The sequence below is a fragment of the Heterocephalus glaber genome, unplaced genomic scaffold, assembly GCF_053883595.1.
Source record: "Heterocephalus glaber isolate CG9 unplaced genomic scaffold, H.glaber_assembly_v1.0 deba00001760, whole genome shotgun sequence".
NCBI lineage: Eukaryota > Metazoa > Chordata > Mammalia > Rodentia > Bathyergidae > Heterocephalus > Heterocephalus glaber.
The window spans coordinates 5442635-5462032 of NW_028258457.1; the positions used below are offsets into that span (position 1 = coordinate 5442635).

The 19398-nt window shown below is 55.7% G+C and overlaps 1 protein-coding gene and 1 long non-coding RNA gene across 3 annotated transcripts; one reads left to right on the forward strand and one right to left on the reverse strand.

Annotated features, from left to right (window-relative positions):
• The first annotated feature begins 235 nt into the window (after window positions 1-235).
• LOC147821191 (uncharacterized) lies at window positions 236-3062 on the forward strand. Its single transcript, XR_015447540.1, has 3 exons — window positions 236-541; window positions 1105-1283; window positions 1995-3062. It is a non-coding gene; the product is annotated as an uncharacterized LOC147821191 (long non-coding RNA).
• Window positions 3063-4121: 1059 nt separating this feature from the next.
• Window positions 4122-18966, reverse strand: Dapk3 (death associated protein kinase 3). 2 transcript variants are annotated; one of them, XM_087201586.1, is made up of 9 exons: window positions 18847-18966; window positions 17778-17992; window positions 8359-8719; window positions 8139-8268; window positions 7934-7982; window positions 7792-7818; window positions 6606-6758; window positions 5596-5641; window positions 4122-5349 (listed from the first exon to the last, which is right to left on the reverse strand). In XM_087201586.1, the coding sequence occupies exons 2-9, from the start codon at window positions 17837-17839 to the stop codon at window positions 4813-4815; spliced, it is 1365 nt and encodes a 454-aa protein (XP_087057712.1). In that variant the 5' UTR covers window positions 17840-17992; window positions 18847-18966; the 3' UTR covers window positions 4122-4812. The 2 variants fall into 2 exon arrangements, with proteins under 2 accessions (XP_087057712.1, XP_087057711.1); XM_087201585.1 differs by having other exon boundaries at window positions 17778-17903; window positions 18847-18951.
• Window positions 18967-19398: the final 432 nt, after the last annotated feature.

Consider the following 19398-nt stretch of genomic DNA (forward strand, 5'->3'; position numbering starts at 1 on the left):
GTTCCCTTCACAAGTCAGGGAATGGCTGTGCAAACTCCTCGGTCCCGCGTGCGCATGCGCAGCCTCGAGCCCGGTTTGGGGGTCTAGATGCCAAAAGCCTTTCTCAAGTTGGAACTGAGGTATCTGCGCTTGCGCAAGGAGCCCCGCGCGGCCTTGTGGGTATTATACTCTGGACTCTGTTTCCCATGATTCCTGGGACACCCGGCTTCCTACGCAGCTGCGGGGCCTTAGTAACACTGATTACGCTTCCAAGGGTGCTCCAGGCGACCCATCTTCTGACTGCTGCTGATTGGATGCGCGTGGCCACGGCAGGGTCGACTGTGGAGCCAGGAAGAGTAGCTTCGGCGGCGGGAAATTGAACCCAGGGCTAATCATGAAGCAGGTGCAAGTACAGATTTACCACGGCCAGGGCGCAGGAGGTGCTGCGAGTGCGGGGTGCGTCGGAAAAAGGGTTAGGCGGCGTGGCTGAGTGTCCACAGAGGTCGAGTTCTTCCGGAAGTGCATTGGGAAGCTGGGGGCCTTCCTGAACAATTCGGAACAGGTGAGATCTCTTGGGGATCTGGGTTTGGGGGATTGAGAGGGTCTTGACCCATGTCCGCGGGCTAACGGCGGGGTGCAGGTTCTAGGCGTGCACAGGTTGTCGGAAAGGCACAGCGAGGATTTTGCCCGTGCCTGGGCCGTTATCCTGTGCAGTGTAGCAATCTGAACGGCCTGGAGCATGTTATCAGCAAGCCCAAGGATTGAGCCGGGGAATACCAGGCTGTTGCTTTAGTCCTTAGTCTGTTATCATAGTGGAAAAGCTACTGTAAGTTAAATGAATATTCATAGTGGGGTGCCCATAAAACTTTCCAAAAACAGGCACTGAAGGTGGGTGTAATGCCTTACGGCAGTTATCTCAGCACTCGGGGAGCCTGAGACCTAAAGATCGTAACTTCGAGCCCAGCCTGGCAACTTACCGACTTAGCAAGACCCTATCTCAAAAAAATATAAAGGGCTGGGGTTGTAGGTCAATCCCCAGTGCTGGAAAAATTTTTCATTATTCATTGCTAAGCTTTTCCCTCCGTCTCCCTCCTCTCCTCTCTCTTTCTTGTGCTGGGCTTGGAGGCCAGGGCCTTGCACATGTTTGGCAAGTGCTCACCACTGAGCTCACCCCCAAACCCCGTGATGATGAGACCCCTGGAAGGACCCCCTCCAGTTTCCACACCCTGCCCGCCTCCCCAGTGTTGCCCACCTGGCAAGAGTCCACCCTGCCCTCCAGGAAGCCAGCGCACAGCATGCGGTCGGTGAGTGAGAAGTTGTAGAGCACCCTGCAGGTTTTCTGGTCCACGATGCCCACGGACGCCCTCTGCAGAACATCAGGCTTGGTGGGTGCCAGGAGAGGAGGGAGCCAACTGGCTCTTAGTGAGTGACCATGGTGCCAGCTCAGTGCTGATCGTCCTGAGAGGAGGTGCCATCCCTCCCCTGCAGATGCACGCACACAGGCCCGCAGCCTCAACAAGGAGGAGGCAGATGCCAGAGTCCCAGCATAGCAACTTGAAGTCTCCTCTCTGTCCCTGTAACCTGTACCAAGCCATTCTGGGCCCTCCACAGGACCACTGACCCCTGTCTCAGCGTCTCTGAATGGTGTAGTGCAGGGTCAGCAAGCTCTTTCCATAAATATGTTCAGTTTTATGAGCCAGACAGTCACTTTCCCCACTACTCAACCAGGACAGGAAAGCAGCCATGGACAATCTGTCAATGAATGTGTGTGGGCCATGTGCCAATAAAACTTTATTTAAACAAACAGGAGCAGGCCACCTGTGGCCCCCTGGCCTAAGAGGCGAATGGTTCACAGCCTGTGGGTGGGTCAACACAGAGACCCCTAGGCAATGGGGCTGGTCTGGGGCTCAGGGAAGGCAGCCCATCCCCTCCTCCCCGGCCCAAGCCCTGCAGAATAAAGCCGTCCTTTCAGTTGTGGGGGCTGCTCACCATTCCCTTCCTGTGTGTTGCCCCAGCCCGAGGTCATGCACTTGCAGCCCACTGGGAACTTCTGGATGGCCAGCGGGAGGCAGACGGGCTGGATGTACTTGCTAAAGACCAGGGGCCTGGCCAGCTCCAGCACAGCCACGTCGAAGTCCAGGGTGCCCGGGTTGTAGCGTGGATGGAGCATCACCCGCTGCAGCTCCAGCTTCACAGGGCTCCCACCGATGCCCAGGAGGGACATGGTGCCCAGGTGGGCCTGCACCTGCTCCGCCCGTGTGCTGCCGAGACAGGGCCTCAGCCCGCCACCTGCCACTGCCCACATCCCTGCTCCTCGGAAGCCAGGGGAGGGTCCCCAGCTGGAGGCCTTGGGCCAGGGAGGGAACCGGGGCTCACGTTGCTCCTTGTAACACAGACCCCTGCACCTGCCTGCCTTCCTTACTTATTGTAGTACTAGGAATTGAACAAGGCCTTCCTGTCTCGATCTGATGATGCTAAGGACCTCATGGGAGTGGAACCCTGGAGTGTGTGTCCTTCTTTGTCTGATTCAGTTCTCTGAGCACCATGGCCTCAAGGTCTATCCAGGCTGTAGTGCTCCCAGGACGTTTTTCCTGGCTGCATTGTGCTCCAGAATGTAGACAGACCCCCTTTCTGTTCCCCTCCGAGTGGATACTGGGTCATTTCCATTTTTGGCCTGCTGTGAAGCATCCTACTGGGAGCACAGGTGTGTGAGCCAGAGGCACATACCCTAATGGGTGGCCAGACCACCCTGGGTGGCCCCAGCTGTGGCACTGGAGACCTGGGAGCTGGCTCCTTGCTGCCACCTAGTGGCTACCTGCGGTGCTAATGGATTTGGGATTTTTTGTTTATACTGGAAATTGAACCCAGGGTCTTCGTAGGGAGCTCCATCCCGAGCCCTTTTTTATTTTTGGTACTGGTGATCAAACTCAGGATCTTGTGCTTGCCAGGCAGGTGAGGTACCACTGAGCTAAATCCCTGGTCCTCCCCAGGGAGACAGGGCCTTGCTATGTTGCCCAGGCTGGGCTTGAACTTGAGTTCCTCTTGCCTTGATTGTAGTAAAACATCTAAGTTCTATCTTCTAACCTTTTTTATGTGTATAATTTAGTGGTATTACTTCACGTTGCCGTGTGACTATTACTTCTAGTCCAAGAACATTCAATACCTACCCAAAAGCAAGCCCTGTCCCCTCCTAGCCCCCAGAATCCCTGAGTTCACTTCCCGTCTCTGGAGTCGCCTGTCCTGGAGCCCACACTGTGTCCTCTGTGTCTGGTGTCTCTCACTGAGCACGGCATCCTCAAGGTCTGTCCACACTGGAGTGTCACAGCCTTGCTCTTTTCCTAGCTGAGTGGTGTCTTGGTGTGGGGATGGACCTCAAGGTGAATTTTATGATCTGAATTATCTCAAGGAAAGAAATGTGTGAAGGGATGGAATGAAACTGCAACTCAGTGGTGAAGTGCTTGCCCAGCATGCACAAGGCCCTGGGTTCAATCCCCAGCACTGGGGGCAAAAAAAACCTTGTGTTTCCTAAGCTCTCTGTATTCAGGAGGTAGAGCTTTCACAAATGAGGATACCCAGAGATGGAGGGTTTAAAAAGAATTGGTATGTATTATGCCCATATAACAATTCCCCATGAAGAATGTAAGCATGCTCTGCAAACATGTACCAATAAAAATTAAAAAGTAAAGGGTGGGGCCAGGGATGTAGCTCAGAGGCGCCACACCTGCTTGGCAAGTGCAGGTCCTGAGTTCGATCGCTAGTACCAAAACAAAAAAAAAGTAAAGGGCGACACTTGCCCTAATGGTAGAATGAGGCCAGAACCATGACCAGGACCAGCGAGGGCTCAGAACCTTGGCTTGTAAGCAGTGAGGGCCGGAGGGGCTGTCCTGGGGACTGCACGGCTGCAGGCCCCTGGTGCCTGTGTGGTTGCGGGGGATCTGCAGGTGTCTCTAGGCCAGGCCTTCCCCTTCCACCTTGCAGGGCCCACGTGTGGGGGATATAGTGTGGGGACAGTCACAGGCTGTCTTCCTGAGTGGAGTGGAGGCAGGTGGCAGACAGGAAATGATGTGCATGCAGTCTTAGAGGCCATAGGCCTGGTGTGGAGGGCTGGCCATAACCTGGGGGCCAGGACCACAGACAGCCGCTATCAGGGAAGGTGATTTTATTCCCCGTGGCTTCCAACAAGCACACTGTCACGAGGGCGTGCAGAGCCTAGCAGGTTACAGCAGTGCCCGGGGGATGTGGCAGTTCCCACACCCATGGACAGGCCTAGGCCACATAGGGGCTGAGCTTGGCTTCAGGTGAAGACTCTGGGCCCGGGGCTGGAAACTGTCCCTCCTGTCTGACCAGACCCTTAGTCCAGGGCAGCACATCCCAGAGGGTGTCAGGACCTAGCAGGCGGGTGGGTGCTTCCATTCTGGTCCTCTGGAGCAAGGCACAAACTGCCACTTCTCACAGCCCCCAGGCCACACAGGAAATAGCAGTGGCATAGTGTGGACAAGGCCACCCTAGAGGAGGGCTGGCAGCCACTGCAGGGCTGAGGATGAGGACGCCATCAGAAAACGCCACCTGGGCATGGCTAAGGTCACTGCAGGGGCTCCTCAGACACTTCTGGGGGCCTAGGAGTGGCAGTAGCTCTTCACCCCACACCCAGGCCCCTGGGCCCCCTTCCCCCAGCACCGCGCAGCTCCTTGGGACTCAGGAGACAGAGACCGGAGTTTGCCAGTGCCCCCTTCACTCCCAGACTGGAGCGTCCTCCAGGGAGGCCCTGGCTCACACAGAGGCTGTCGGCCTGCTGGCCAAGGCTCCCAGCCCAGCTGTGCCTGGTCTCTGTCCCTAGCGCAGGCCGCACTCCCCACCCTGCAGCCGCTCCTGCTCCAGCGCCCGCACCAGCTCCTGCACAAAGCGCATCTCCGACGCCACCTGCTTGGCCAGCGCCTCGTAGCGGTTCTCTAGACGGCTGAAGCGGCGCTTGAGCCCGCTGGCACCCAGCAGTGTGCCCTTGGCTTCCTCCTGCGCCTGCCGCTGCAGAGCCTCGGTCTTGTGCAGCTCCTGACGCAGCCGCCGCAGGTCCTGGCCGATGCTGTCGCGCTCCTCCGTGTACCAGGCCTCCTTCTCCTCGTAGATGGCTGCCAGCGCCTCCACATCCTCGCGGCACAGCCGCCGACTGCGCTCCAGCTCGCGCAGGCCCTCCTCAGCCGCCGCCACCTCCTCCAGCACGCGGGAGAAGCGCTCAAAGCTGGCGTAGCTGTTGTTGGGCGGCATGCTGGAGTGCGACTTGATGGTGTACTCCTTCAGCCGCGTGGTCTTCAGGCGCCGCCGCTCCGGCTTCCGCCCGCTGTCCTCGCTGCGCACGTTCCGCCGCCGGATGGCCTGTGGAGACACCGGGGACATGAGGGATATCTGGCACAGGCCACAGCCAGGCCTGCTCGGCAAATGGCATCTTCCTAGAGTGTTCACAGTGGCCCTGCGAGAGCCCACTGCACGGGCCACTCCCCTGGGCACCCTCTCCACACTGAGGGCTTGTCATGCCGCCCCCGTGCAGGGTGAGGGCACCCCACCCCCATCCTGGGCAGGCAGAGGCAGTGGGACAGTCGCCCCTGGCTGCCCGGCCCTCACCTTGATCCAGGAATGCTCCAGGCTCTGGGCGATGGTCATTCTCCTCCTGGAAGAGCCCAACCCTGTGAGTCACCTGTGGGCCCCTACGTGGTCCCTGAGGTGGTGAGCGAGGCTAGGGGATCCAGGGCATCCCCACTGCAAGCCGGCTCCTCAGCTCCCACCCTGAGCAGACCCCTGCATGTGTGACCCTAGGAGCCTGACACCCAAAGTTGCTCCCAGTCTCGGCTTGGCCACCCAGGAGTGGCCGTTTCCTTCCCAGGGCCTATGGGACTCAGGTCTCAGTGCTCTTGGGCTTTGGTTAGCAGAGCTGAGGCCTCAGGTGGGCCCCACACTCAGGTACCCCAGGCAGGGTGGGGCCAGGCAGGCCAGTAGCACAAGAAAAGGGGGTCAGGGCTCCATGTGGCCGGGTCCTAGGTACTAGGAAAAAGCAGTCATCTGGAATTCTACTCGAAATCTATCTGAAACGCTGGCAACAGATTTAAGTTTTTTGAAAACATGGTACGGATCTGGGTGTGGTGGCACACACCTGTCATCCCAACACTCAGGGAGGCTGAAGCAGGAAGATCGAAAGTTTGAGCCCAGCCTATGAGGCCCTGTCTCAAAATTCAAAATTTTTAAAAAAGGACTGGGGATATAGCTTGGTGCGAAAGCCCTGAGTTCATCCTTAGTATCAGGAAAAAAATAATATATACATATGGGGTGAACAACCACAGCTCCCAGTTTGTCATCTCTGGTCAAAAGTAGAAGCCAAGAAGGGCTGGGGATTTAGCTCAGTGGGTCCGGGCCCTGCCTCGAAAGCGCAAGGTTCCGAGTTCGATCCCCAGTACCAAAAAAAAAAATAGAAGCCAAGGCCAGGGATTTAGCTCAGCGGTTTCGCTGCCTGCCTCACAAGCACAAGGTCCTGAGTTTGATCCCCAGGACCAAAAAAACCAAAAAGTAGAAGCCAAGCCAGCCTCCAGCTCCCAGCCTGGGTGGTTGACACCCCCCACCCCGCCCCGCATCCCCCATACTTGGGGTCCTTGACCAGCAGGCGCCGGATGAAGTCCTTGGCCAGCTCGCTGGTGCTGCTGAAGTACTCCTCATCGAAGTCGTAGTTCACAGCCGAGATGTTAGTCAGCGTCTCCTGCTTGGTCTCGCCCAGGAACGGGGACGCCCCGCTGAGACTGCAGGACAGACGCAACGTGGTCAGGGCGGTCCCCACTGCCCCTCCTCACACCCTGGCCACCCCCAGCCCCACTGCGTCTATGATGCGCCATGCAGAGGACGGGCTGGTGGGGCCCCAGGGTCACCCCTGCACCTCCCCAGGGGCCCCAGCTACCGACAGGGAGGCATCAGAGACCAGTGCCGTCCCCAAGGGGCTCCCTGCGGAACTCGGATCGAGGGCCAGGCAGTCCCAAGCATCTCCCCAGGGCACTCAGTAACCACAGTCAGAAAGACGGCCACTTTCCAGAGCAGCCGGGGACAGGCTCAGCATTTCCCATCACGACCCTGCCCACCTACTGTGCCGGGAGGATGCAGTGCCAAACCATGGGACCCTGGGTGACGCCGAGGGGACATCAAGAGAGTCCCAGCTGGGGACGTGCTACAAAAAGCCCGAGAGCACCCTTGAGCCAAGGTCACTGGGGACAAGGACTGAGGCACCAAACGTCAGAGGTGCCAGGTGGGGTTGGGGCTGGGAGGAGGACGCCGGCAGGGAGCAGGGGCCACCTGGCCGTGTGTGCTGGGCTCCAAGGGCAGCACTGGGGAGGACATCTTGGTGTCGCCCCAGACTGCACTGGCAGGAGACAGTAACAGGTGGGGACAGGTGAAAGAGAAAATGAGGTCGGGACTGCTCCCAGCTCTTCCCTAAGCCCCAGATTACATTAGAATTGGGAAAAACCCACAAACTGCCTGAACCCATCTGCCCAGGCCATGCAGTCTGACCGCTGTGCCCACCACTGGAGGGAGGGGACAAACCACAGGCCCAGCCTGGGAGAGCCAAGGAACAATGGCCCTGGGGAAGATGAGGACTCGGCCCCTCCCTCACCCATGGCTACACCGGCCACGTCACAGGGCAGGGTCACTTTCCAGAAGCCCTTGTGGCAGCAACCAGTCACCCGCTGCTTCCCTCGCTCGTCCCTCCGGTGTCCACTGCGTCTGAGCTGGGGACCCTGAATCCCGGAACATCCGGACACCCTGGGCCCTCCAGGTACTCACAGGATGTAGGTGATGACACCGATGCTCCTAGGGAAACACAAGGGGGGTCAGCACCAGCCACGGCAAAGACACCCTGCTGGGGAAGCAGAGACCCTGGCCACCAGCAGCAGCTCAGTGCTGTGCTGGGGACTCGGGGACTCACCACATGTCCGCCTCCAGGCCCAGTGGCTCATAGTTGACGATCTCAGGAGCTGTGGGGACAGGGAGACACGGGCTGAGATCCAGCTCCCGATGGGCAGGGGGGCCAGGCAGTGACAGCCCCAACCACGTCCCCTCGATGCCAGAGGGCAGGACGGAGCGGCCCGAGCCCCGAGCTCAGCAGTCCCCACCCACAACCACGGCCTCACCCACAAACTCGGGGGTGCCGAAGATGTTCTTGAACTCATTGCCCGCCTCAATCTTGTGGGCGATGCCAAAGTCGATGAGCTTGATGCGTGGGCTGGGCACATTCTTGTCCAGAAGCATGATGTTCTCTGGCTGTGGGGGGATGGAGGGGACCTCTGCAGCTCGTGCCCATGGGACAGCGACACGGTGGCAGCTCGGGGGCCAGGCACCCCCCTGGCTCACCTTGAGGTCGAAGTGGGCGATGCGCTTGGAGTGCAGGTAGTGGACTCCGTCCAGAATCTGCTTGAGGAACTGCGTGGCCTCATCCTCGGTCAGCGACTCCTTCTCAGCCAGAAAGTCAAAGAGCTCGCCGCCCGAGACCAGCTCAAGGATGAGCACCACGTCTGTCTTGTTCTCAAAGACATCGTGCAGTGTGATGATGTTGGGGTGCCGGATCTCCCGCAGGATGCTCACCTCGCGCTCGATCTCCTCCCGGCTCACCCCACGCCGGCTGGATGACAGCCGCCGCTTCTTGATGAACTTGGCAGCGTACCCCTTGCCTGTGCCTTTCTGCCGGCACTTCCTCACGATGGCGAACTGGCCACTGAGGGGACAAAGCGGAGGGGAGGGGAGTGAGAGAGCCTGTCTCAGGAACAAACTAGATTAGCGCCGGGGATTTAGCTCAGTGGTGCTGCCGCCTGCCTCGCAAGCGCAAGGTCCTGAGTTCAATCCCCGGTACAAAAAACAAATAAATAAAATAAAGAACAAACTGGTTTAGATCTTGATGTCCCCCCAAAAGTCCTCATGCACTCACAAGCAGGGCTTTGGGAGGTGGCTGGACTGGAGTGCGGTCTGGTATAGAGGCAGTCACTGGGGCGTGGCTGGAAGGGTCTGTCTCCTGCCCTGCTCCTCCCTTCACTCTGTTCCTGGCTGCCAGCACTCAGCAGCTTTCCTCCACCCCGGCCCTTCCAGCTTGCCCCACTGCCTTGCAGCCAGGAGACTATGGACCACAAATGTGAGCCAAAAGGAACTGGGCTTCTTTAGTTGTGAGTGTCAGGTATGGTGTCCCCAGGACTAGGAAAGTGACTATTTCAGAAACAAACAAAAAATGTTACATGCAGGGTCACCATAGAACCCAGCAATTACACTCCTAGGTGTATGTATACCCAAGAGAGGGCAACACACATCTGCACAAACATTTACACATGAATGTTTACAGTGGCATAATTTACAACAGCCAAAGGGGAGCCATCACACAGCGACGTTAACCCGACTCCGGGACGTCACTCAGCCAGGAAAAGGATCAAGGCTGTGACACTCACCACAGCATGGAGGGACCCTGAAGACGCCATGCTCAGTGAGAGATGCCAGACACAGGAGACACAGTGTGGGCTCCACGGACAAGAAATGCCCAGGACAAAAGAACCCAGAAACAGGAAGTGGGCTCAGGGGTGCCGGGGCTGGGAGGGGATGGGTGACTGCTATGGGTCAGGCCTCCTGTTTGTATGACAGAATGTTCTGGGATTAGATGGTGATGCTTACACAACCTTGTGAATGTGTTAAAGATCATTAAATAGAGCCAGGCATGATGGCATACACCTATAATCTCAGCACTCTGGGAGGCTGAGGCAGGACCATCACAAAAGATCATTAAATTATGTTAAATGGGTGAAATACAAAGTATATAAAAATTTTGTGTGTGTGTATACAGTCCTGAGATTGAACCCTGGGATGCTTTACCACTGAGCTATATCCCCAGTCCTTTTCTTTTTTCATTTGCAGATAGGATCTTGCTATATTGCCCAGGCTGGTCTTGATGTCAGGATCCTCCTGCCTCAGCCTAACTAGTAGCTGGTATCACAGGCTAGTATGTGAATTCTATCTCAATAACCCTGCTTTGGAAAAGACAGTGAACTGGTCTCAGGTGTTGCTCAGTGGCAGTGTTTGCCTAGCATATCCAAGGGACTGGGGCTCAAAGCCACAGCATGAGAGAGAGGAGGGAAGGAAAGAGCGCGCGAATTCTATCTGCTGCACCCCAGGGAGCCTGAGCCCTCACACTGTCTGGGACTGTGGTTACATTAGGTATCACTTTAACCCGGGGATTGATGAGAAAGGCTGAAAAGTCAATATCCTAGGCTCTCCAGGCCGTGTGGTCCCTGTCCCAACCCTGACGACTCCATAAAGAAGGCCATACCTGGAGCCTCCAGGCTCAGGACCACCCAAGGCATGGGGGAAGCGCACTCAGAAACGGCGTGGGAACTGTGCACACCCCTAGACCTTCCTGCCTGCCTCTTCACCCCAGCTTTTCAGGAGTAACCTGGTTTTTGGGCTGTTTTGTTTCTGCAGTATTGAGAATGGACCCCAGTGCCTTCACGCTGAGCTATATCTCCAGCCCTTTTTTCTTTTTTCCAGTACCAGGGATCAAACTCATGGCCTTGCGCTTGCAAGGCAGGCACAGCACCACTGAACTAAATCCCCAGCCCTCCGGCCCTTTAGTTTTTAATTTTGAGGCCGAGTCTAAGTTGCTAAGTTGCCCAGGCTGGACTCAAACTTACGATCCCCTTGCCTCAGCCTCCCAAAAGTGCTACACGTACCTTCTATGTTATGGCTTGTATCTAGATATCACCCCAAAACCTCATGAGGGCATAGATGGGGCTTTTCAGAAGTGGCTGTATCTACAGTATATGATGCTGGGATGAAGAGTACATGATTAAGGCTGGGGATTTAGCCTGCCTCGAAACCCCAAGGTCCTGAGTTCACTTCCTCATACCAAAAAAAAAAAAAAAGCACAGGATTAGCCCACTGATTAGTTTGGCACAGTCCTAGGTATGGATAATGGGAAGGTCCGTCCTGGGTGTGGGTGGCACCACCCAAAAGGTGGGTGGCCTAGAAGAGATAAAAGGGAGAGGCTGTTGCTGCTTGCTGTTTCGCTGTCTCCTGCCTGTCTGCCATGGATTCTTTCGCCTCTGCGATGCCCCTCTGCCATGCCACCCTGCCTTGGAGCCAGCCAACTGTAGACTGACACCTCTACAAACTGAGCTAAACCTTTCCTCCCCTAACTTGTGGGTGTCAGGAATTTTGTCTTAATCATGAGAAAAGTAACTAAAATATAGCCTTTTTGATACACTGGCAAAGTGGAGAGAGGACCCTTATCTGCAGGCGACCTGTGCTGGAAGAAGGTAAGGAGACACCGGATGGAGCGCAAGTTCCAAGAGGCAAATTCTAGGCAGGTGGTGGCACCAGGTGGTCAGGAGAAAGGCTGTGAAACCCAGAAGGCACTGGAGAGGAAGGTGGAGGACAGGCCTTGGGGACAAGCGGGATTTTTTTTTTGATACCAGGGATCGAACTCAGGACCTTGTGCTTTCGAGCCAGGCAGCAGATACAAGCGGGATTTTTAAAAGTGGCCAGAGGCCAGGCCAGGCCAGGCTTGAAAACCTGAGAGGGGACAGCAGGGAGAGGGGCTGTGCAGGGAGCAACCAGAGGGCCCAGAGCACTCGGTCTGCAGCACCACCTGTCACTGACACATTCTGCACCTCACAGCCACAATGGGAACAAGAGGGCATGAGAGGCTGAGAGGGGCTGAAGACACCACACCGCCACTCTGCAGACGGGTGCCTACAGGAACCGGGAGGGGGACCTGGTTCTCCCCCGAGCCTCAAGAGGAACAGCTTTGCTCAGGCTCCCACTCTGGGAAATACACCTTTATCCCTCCCCTCTACTTCCTGTCACCTCCCTCAGGACCCAGTGATGACATCAAATGTTGAGCCATGTGAATTCGATTACTCCAGCCTTACTTCAAGCAGAACTAGAGAACAAAGAGGGAGCCAGCTGCAGTGGCTCCCTCATGGGACCCCAGCACTCCAGGAGGCAGGAGCATCGCAAGTGTGAGTCCAGCCTGGACAATTTAGTAACTTAGTGAGACCCTGTCTCCAAAAAAAAAAAAGCTGGCGATGTACTGTAGCATGAAGGCCCTGGGTTCAACCCTGAACCCTGGGTCCAATACTAAAAAATAAAATTAGAAAAAGAACAACAAAGAGGGGGAAGACAGAGCTCACAGCAACATAAAATAAGGCTCTCGGCATGGGCCCCATCTAATCTGACAGCCTTTTAAAAGGAAATGACACAGGGAGAAGCAGCCATTTACAGCCCAGCAGAGGCCTCGGAGGCCCTGCCCACACCTTGACCTTGGATTCTGCTCCCAGGACCGAGTGTGTGTCCAATGCTACTGCGTGCCCTCCCCCATCTGCGAGGGGGCCTCAGCTAATAATGACACACGTGGGGCAGCAGCACGGGTGGAAGCCCAGCAACTCACGACCCACAGACTGATTGCCTCCCCGAGGCCGCGGTGCAAATCCCAGCTGTGAAGAAAGAAGCCTGTGCGCCTGCGCAGGATAAGTGCGCCCACGCGCCCGGCCAGCGCCCGGCCACACGTCAGATCCTGCGGATCCGCAGAGCTCTGCACCGCTCATGGTACCTGTCACCACGGTGATTCGGGGCAGTGGAATAATCAGGCTCAGGGGATGCAAAGCTCTGCTGAGATGGAGCCCAGGCTCCTTCCCACCTCTGAGACCTGCGGCCCATCCCAGCAGCTGGAGGTGTGAAAGAGGACAGCTGAGCCTGCGCCCTCTCCACACTGCCACCATCTTCTCTCCAAGCTCCTTCCTGTCATCTGACATGAGCCTCCAAGGCAGGCGTCACGGTATCCCCACTGCAGACTTTAAAGAGAAGTGGCCACCCAAGGCCACACAGACATCTGGGACAAGCAAGAATCAACCCTGGGAGCAAGCTGTCCCACCCCTGCCTGGAATCCCTGCACTCAGGAGGCTGCGGCAGGATTGCAAGTTCGAACCCGACCATGTCTCAAAATAAAAATGGAAGCATGGATCACCATCATCCCAGCATTCAGGAGGAACAACATAAATTCGAGGCCAGCCTAGGCTCCATACTGAGTTCAACGGCAGTGTGAATGACATAGTGAGACCCTGTCTCAAAAAAAAAAAAAGGTAGGGGCAGGGATATGGTTCAAATGCCAATGCCCTGGGTTCGAACCCCACAAACGGGGAAAAAATTTTGCACCCAAGCACCACTGTCTCCAAAGCCTGGGAAGCACCTGTCCCTGCCAGCCAGGTGCTCGGCTCCTGCTCAGAGGCCCCCTTGTCCCTGGTTGGCTCCCTTGTTCATGCTCAGCCCTAGCCCCTGGAAGGAATGGGAGGGACGTGACCAGACTGGAGAACCAAACCTCCCAGCCGAGAGTGACCAGACCTGTCCTCATAGCTCTGGACTCCTGCTGGGAAGAGTCTGTCTGTGTTGGGGTTCAGGACGATGGCTGGGGGGCCACCATGTGCCAGGCCAATGCCTGGGTGGAGTCAAAGACGGCAAGGTAGTAGTTAGGGGGACTCAACCTCACCTCCCATCCTCCTCTATGCTGCAGTGGGGCTCAGCCCAGGACCCAGGCACCCATAGGCGCCCAGCATCCAGCCCCGGACCCATAAACCAATCCTGTCCCGTTCTTACTGCCAACGAGATTTCCATTTGTCACTAAGGGATCCTAACAATGACTGTGACATTTAAAAATAACCCATTGGGCCAGGGATTTAGCTCAGTGGCACCGCGCCTGCCTCGAAAGCACAAGGTCCTGAGTTTCATCCCCCGTACCAAAAGAAAAAAAAAAAAACCACCCCATGGCATGTGTCCTCCCTTGACTCCCGATGCTGCGCAGGCTGGGTGCAGACAACCCCCTGTGAGAGGTGCTGCTGGGCCCCTCAGGCTCACCTCGACCCTCTCTCCCCCTGTGGTGGCTGGAAAGATGCCTGACACGCCCCCAGTCCTCCCCAAGAGCCACCCCCTTCCCATGATCCCCACAGTCACGACTTCAGGCCTCGGTCCAGACACCACAAACCAGATGGGACACCAGACCTGGCCCAGAGAGAAAGGATGGGGGTGACTCATACACTGGAATAATATGCAACCAGCAGCGGAAAATGGAGTGAGCCAACAGGAAAAAGTCACAGTAAAACAGCAGGTAGTGTGAACCTGTGCTGGGGAAATGATCCCATTAGGACACTCGTCAGTGATACCCTCAGGATGCTCTGGAGGCTGAGGCAGGAGGGTCACATGTTCCACACAGCCTGGGCAACTTACTAAGCAACACCCTGTCTCAAAAACTAAAAGAGACGCCCTCCCCATACACTGAAGCAATTCCTGTGCCACCACCCCAGCCCCCACCCTGTTCCCATCTCATGTGTACCGCCTGCTTCCACCAGCTTATCTGTGCCCTGCCCCAGCCTCTTTCATCTTGGAGGACCAGAGACTGAGATCCTGAAATCGATGGGGAGAAGGAGCTGTAAAATCCAGAATGCTGGGGCACAGGAAACAGGTTGGTGGGCCCACCACAAGCCAGAACTTACAACACTCTATGGGACAAGACAAGGCTCAGATATCCCCCAAGCCTGGAAGCCTGCAGTGTTCCAAACGAATGGGGCAGTGATGGGATCCAAATTCCCATTTAAGAGGTTTAAGAGGTTCCCCCCAACTCCCATGGCCCAGGGCAACCTAGCAACTCAGCGAGACCCCCGCCTCAAAATAATGATGATAATACTAGTATTTTTTTTTTTTGATACCAGAGATCAAACTCGGGACCTTGCACTTGTGTGGCAGGCGCCAGAACCACTGAGCTAAATTCCTGGCCCATCATCAGAAATTTTTAACAGGGGCTGGTTATGTAGCTCAGTGTGAAGGCCCTGGTTCAAATCTCCCATACCCAAGGCAGGAGGATGGCTGCAAGTTCCAGGCCAGTCTGGGCTACAGAGTGAGTTCAAGGCCAGCCTGGATAAGAGTGAGACTCTGTCTCAAAACACACACACATGGCCGGGGATTTAGCTCAGTGGTTTCACCGCCAGCTGCACCAGCACAAGGACCCGAGTTTGATCCCCGGTACCAAAAACACGCACACGCACATGCACATGCACACACAAAATCCAACATCAAAAAGTAAAAGGGCCTGGGGATGGAGCTCAATGTGAAGGCCCTGGGTTCCATCCTCAGCACCAGGGAAAGGAAAAAAAAAAGCTCCCAACCAGCAGCAATACTGCCCCACTCCAACATGGGACCATGTCTGGGGACATCTGTGGCTTGTCACCCTGAGCATGCACCGCAACTGGTATGAGGCAGGCAGAGGCCAGGGACTGCTCAGCACCTGCAGTGCTCAGGACAGCCTGGCCCAGTGCCCCAGGGCCATGTTCTGTTTTCCAGGGTAACAGTACAAGCAGGGTAGCCCCAAGGTATGAGGAGAGGGACTCTGAGCAGATGAGATGAGTCTGACCCCATCAGCCCTGCCAGCCAGTAGAGAAGAACAGGGAGGCCGATGGGGCTAAAGCAGCCGGCCCCACAGGCATCGGAGCAAGGGAGCCTCCAGAAACCACTAGGTTTGCCAAACCTTTGCTTTAAAGGACCAGCCTGTGAACATTGACAGCTTTCTGGCCCAAATGGTCTCCATAGCAACTGCTCCTTAGCTACAGGAGGGGGCTGTGTCCTCCACTCCCTTGATCTTTCACTTCCACTGTGCACGATGAAGAGGAGTTTCTCATCCATATAACATGTCACAAAATAGAACTGCTTTTTCCATTTTTTCCCCCAACTGTTTAAAAATACACAAAGCAGGCCGGGCGTGGTGGTGCATGCCTGTCATCCCAGCACTTGGGAGGCTAAAGGAGGATCATCTTGGCTGGGGATTTAGCTCAGTGGTTTGGGTGCCTGTCTTGCAAGCGCAAGGTCCTGAGTTCAATCCCTGGTACCAAAAAAAAAAAAAAAAAGATTATATAGGAGGATCATCTTGAGTTCCAGGCCGGCCTGGGCTACACAGTGAGTGCAAAGCCAGGCTGAACTGCATAGTAAGACCCTGTCTCAACAGAACAACAACAAAAATCACATGAAGCAGCTCAGGGCAGAGCACTTGTCTAGCATCCGCAAGGCCCTGGGTTCCATCGTCAGCACCCACAAAAAGGAAAAAAAAGAAAAAAATACACAAACCATTCTGATCTTGCAGAATACAAAAGAAATTGTCAGGGGAAGAAAAGTAAATGAACCTGTTGAGTTGGCCCTGGCCACACGTGCCCACTTGAAGCGATGGATCACGCAGCTGAAGCTGAGGACCCATGGTTAAGAGGTGTGCGCAGTTAGTTACACAAGCCACACATCACCAAAAATATCCAGGTGGGAGCTGAGGCTGCAGCTCATGGGACAGCACATGCTTATCATGCATGAGGCCTGGGCTGTATCCCCTCCCTAAAATTATTAACTATTATCAGCATTAAAACCAGCTGGATGCAGTGGTACATGCCTGTAATCCCAGCTATTTGGGAGGCTGAGGCAGGACAATCAGAAGTTTGAGGCCAGTCTGGGAAACTTAAGTGAGACCCTATCTTAAAAATGTAGTGGGAGCGCAAGGACCCAAGTTCAATCCCCAGTACCAAAAAAAAAAAAAAAAAAGTAATGGGGGGCTGGGGATTTAGCTCAGTGGTGCCACCCCCTGCCTCAAAAGCAGAAGGTCCTGAGTTCGATCCCCAGTACCACACACACACAAAAAAAATGTAATGGGCTGGGGATGCAGCTCAGTTCAAGGCCCCGAGTTCCATCCCCAGCACTGCCAAAATAATAATGAAAATAAGACAGTAAAAAATGACAAAAGTTTATGAGATTTATACAAGTTATTACATCGTTTGATAAAAGATCGAAACACTCAAAGATTTTGGGAATCTCTGGGGCCTTAGAACCAATCGCCCATGAGCACTAAAGGGTGATTCATTTTGGGTTAAATTTCACTGACTTCTGCCAAGCCAATCCGGACTGGAGACCCTAACACATTTTAAACAAAGCACAGGATTTCTCAGGCATGGTGGCAGGGCCTGCTTTCCCCAGCACCCAAAGGAGGAAATTCCTAAAGACAGGACTCAGGATCCCGAAGGAGAATGCAGCCACACTCAGCGGCTACAGCTCAGCTATTTACATTCCCTTCGGGTGACATCATGGGGCGGCCCAAAGCTCCAGAAGGCCTCACAGCAGCAACTCGCCAAATAAGGTTTGAGGCTCCACAGAAAAAGGATGGGTGGAGAGGGGCCTGGCCATTCTGGGGCCCACAGTGGGGCTGAAGGTGCCCTCCAAGGCCCAGGCAGGAAGTCGATACCCTGCTGGCATGGAGGGAAGCCACACTTTTGCCATAGTGATTAAAAACTAGCTCAGGGGAGTATTTTGCTTTGGAATGCTCCCTACTCCTCGAGTAGCTATCTATAATCTCTCTCTTCCCCCTTTTCTCTACCTTCAAATAAATCATCTTCTCTTACTTTAAAAAAACAAAAACCAAAAAAACTAGCTCAGGCAAGAGGTAAGAAGTGGAGAATCTCAGGCCCCCCACAAAAGATTAAAGAGGAAGAACACACAGCTGGCACCGACTGCTCTGTGCTTGTTGCCGGGCTCCATACTAGCCGCCGTATGTATGGAAGCAATGTAGTTTTTAAACTGCACCTCAAACACAGACATCAGAGAGGAAACTGAAGACCAGGTTTTTCTGGCTCCAAAGTCCAAACTCGTTTTTCCAGCACACAGCCTGACTCATTCCTGCAAGGGATATGGACAGGGACCGCTGCTATTCACAACCCCAAGCTCACCTGCCCAGCTCCTCCTCCATCTCATAGTGGTCCTCCACGTCCTCCTGCCGGAAGGTGGACATGGCGGCCACCTGCCTACCGGCCAGCAGCTTCTACTCCAGCAAAAGTTGCGCAGTCACTGCGGCCCTGGAGGGAAAGAAAGCAGGTGTGGGCCGGGGATTTAGCTCAGTGGTTCTGTCGCCTGCCTCGCAAGCACAAGGACCGGAGATCTGTCCCTGGTACCAAAAAAAAAAAGAAAAGAAAGCAGGTGAGACCTCACCATTTCTCCCTACTAAACAGACACCTGCTTACCAAACACACTACTCCCTGAAGTTCGCACTTCCTCCAAGAAGCTAGACATGCTGGCACCCACCTGTAATCCCAACACTCAGAAGGCTGAGGCCGGAGGGTCACTGCAAGTGCAAGGCCAGGCCAGCCTAACCTACAAAATGAGACCCGGTCTCAAAACAAAACAAATTCCTCCGGGAGGCCCTCCATTTAGTGGGTTACCAAGTTGCCCAGGTTGGGCTTGAACCTGCACGTTTCCTGCCTCAGGCTCCCAGAGCGCTGACGGGCCTGCGCCAACATGACAGGTATTTCCCAACACACCGGGCTGCAAGCTCACTATTTTTGTTTTTGAGACAGGGTTTTGCTATGTAGTTCAGGCTGGCCTCCAACTCTCAGGGATCCTCCTGACTCAGCCTCCCTAGTGGTAGGATCACAGTCCTGTCCCTCCAGGCCCTGCTCTGCAAGTCCACTTTGGGCGCCGCTGACCTCCACCGTCCTAGCAAAATTAACCTCTCCCTCTATCTAACAAAGCCCCCCCCCACCCGCAAACGCCCCGCAGTCTCTGCTACCGACCTTCACGCCCAACCTGCAGACAGATCCCCTCCCCCAAGGTGTCCCCACCCCTAAGGTCCCTGCTCAAGCATCCCTGAGGCCGCCACGCCCCTCGCAGGCCCAGTCAGCTATTCGGTTCTCCAAAAATTCCCTCCTTCAACTTCTCTAGGCCTCCTAGTACTCCAAGGGGCCCCAGGGCGCCGTCCCGGCTCCACCTAGCCCGCCGGCCTGGGCCGGAGCCCGTCCGCACCTTAGCGGCCACGAGTCCCGAGCAAGTCCAGCCACCGCGCAGGCTACAGCCTCCTCCTCCTCCTGTCTGGGACGGGACGCCTCCTAGCGCCTGCGCCAACGCCACAGGTCACCAGCTCCCGCCCCCAGAAGGCGGACCCCACCACCCATTGGCTGACCCGCCCGCCGCTCAGGCCTCATTTTAACACCCCATCCTCGGCCTCCTTTCCGGGCACCGCACCCGGATACGGCCTCACCATTGGCTGTCTGATCTTGCCTAACCTGATTGGCTGGTACGGACGAGGGTCACGCAGGGAAGAAGGCTGACTGCGGCCTCTGGAGAGCCCCCATCCTCCTCTAAATGGACGCAACCAGCTTGGCTTGCCTGCCAGATGCAAGGCTCAGCCAGGGCTGGGCGTGCCTGGCAACGCCTGGGGTGGACCTTAGGGCTGCTCATGTGGAAGTTTCGTCACACGAGGGTGCTAGTGGTTTACTACTGAAAATGAAGGGTGATGAACACGTACTGAGACAATCGTAGTAACTATACAGATGAACACTCAGGTTAAACCACCTG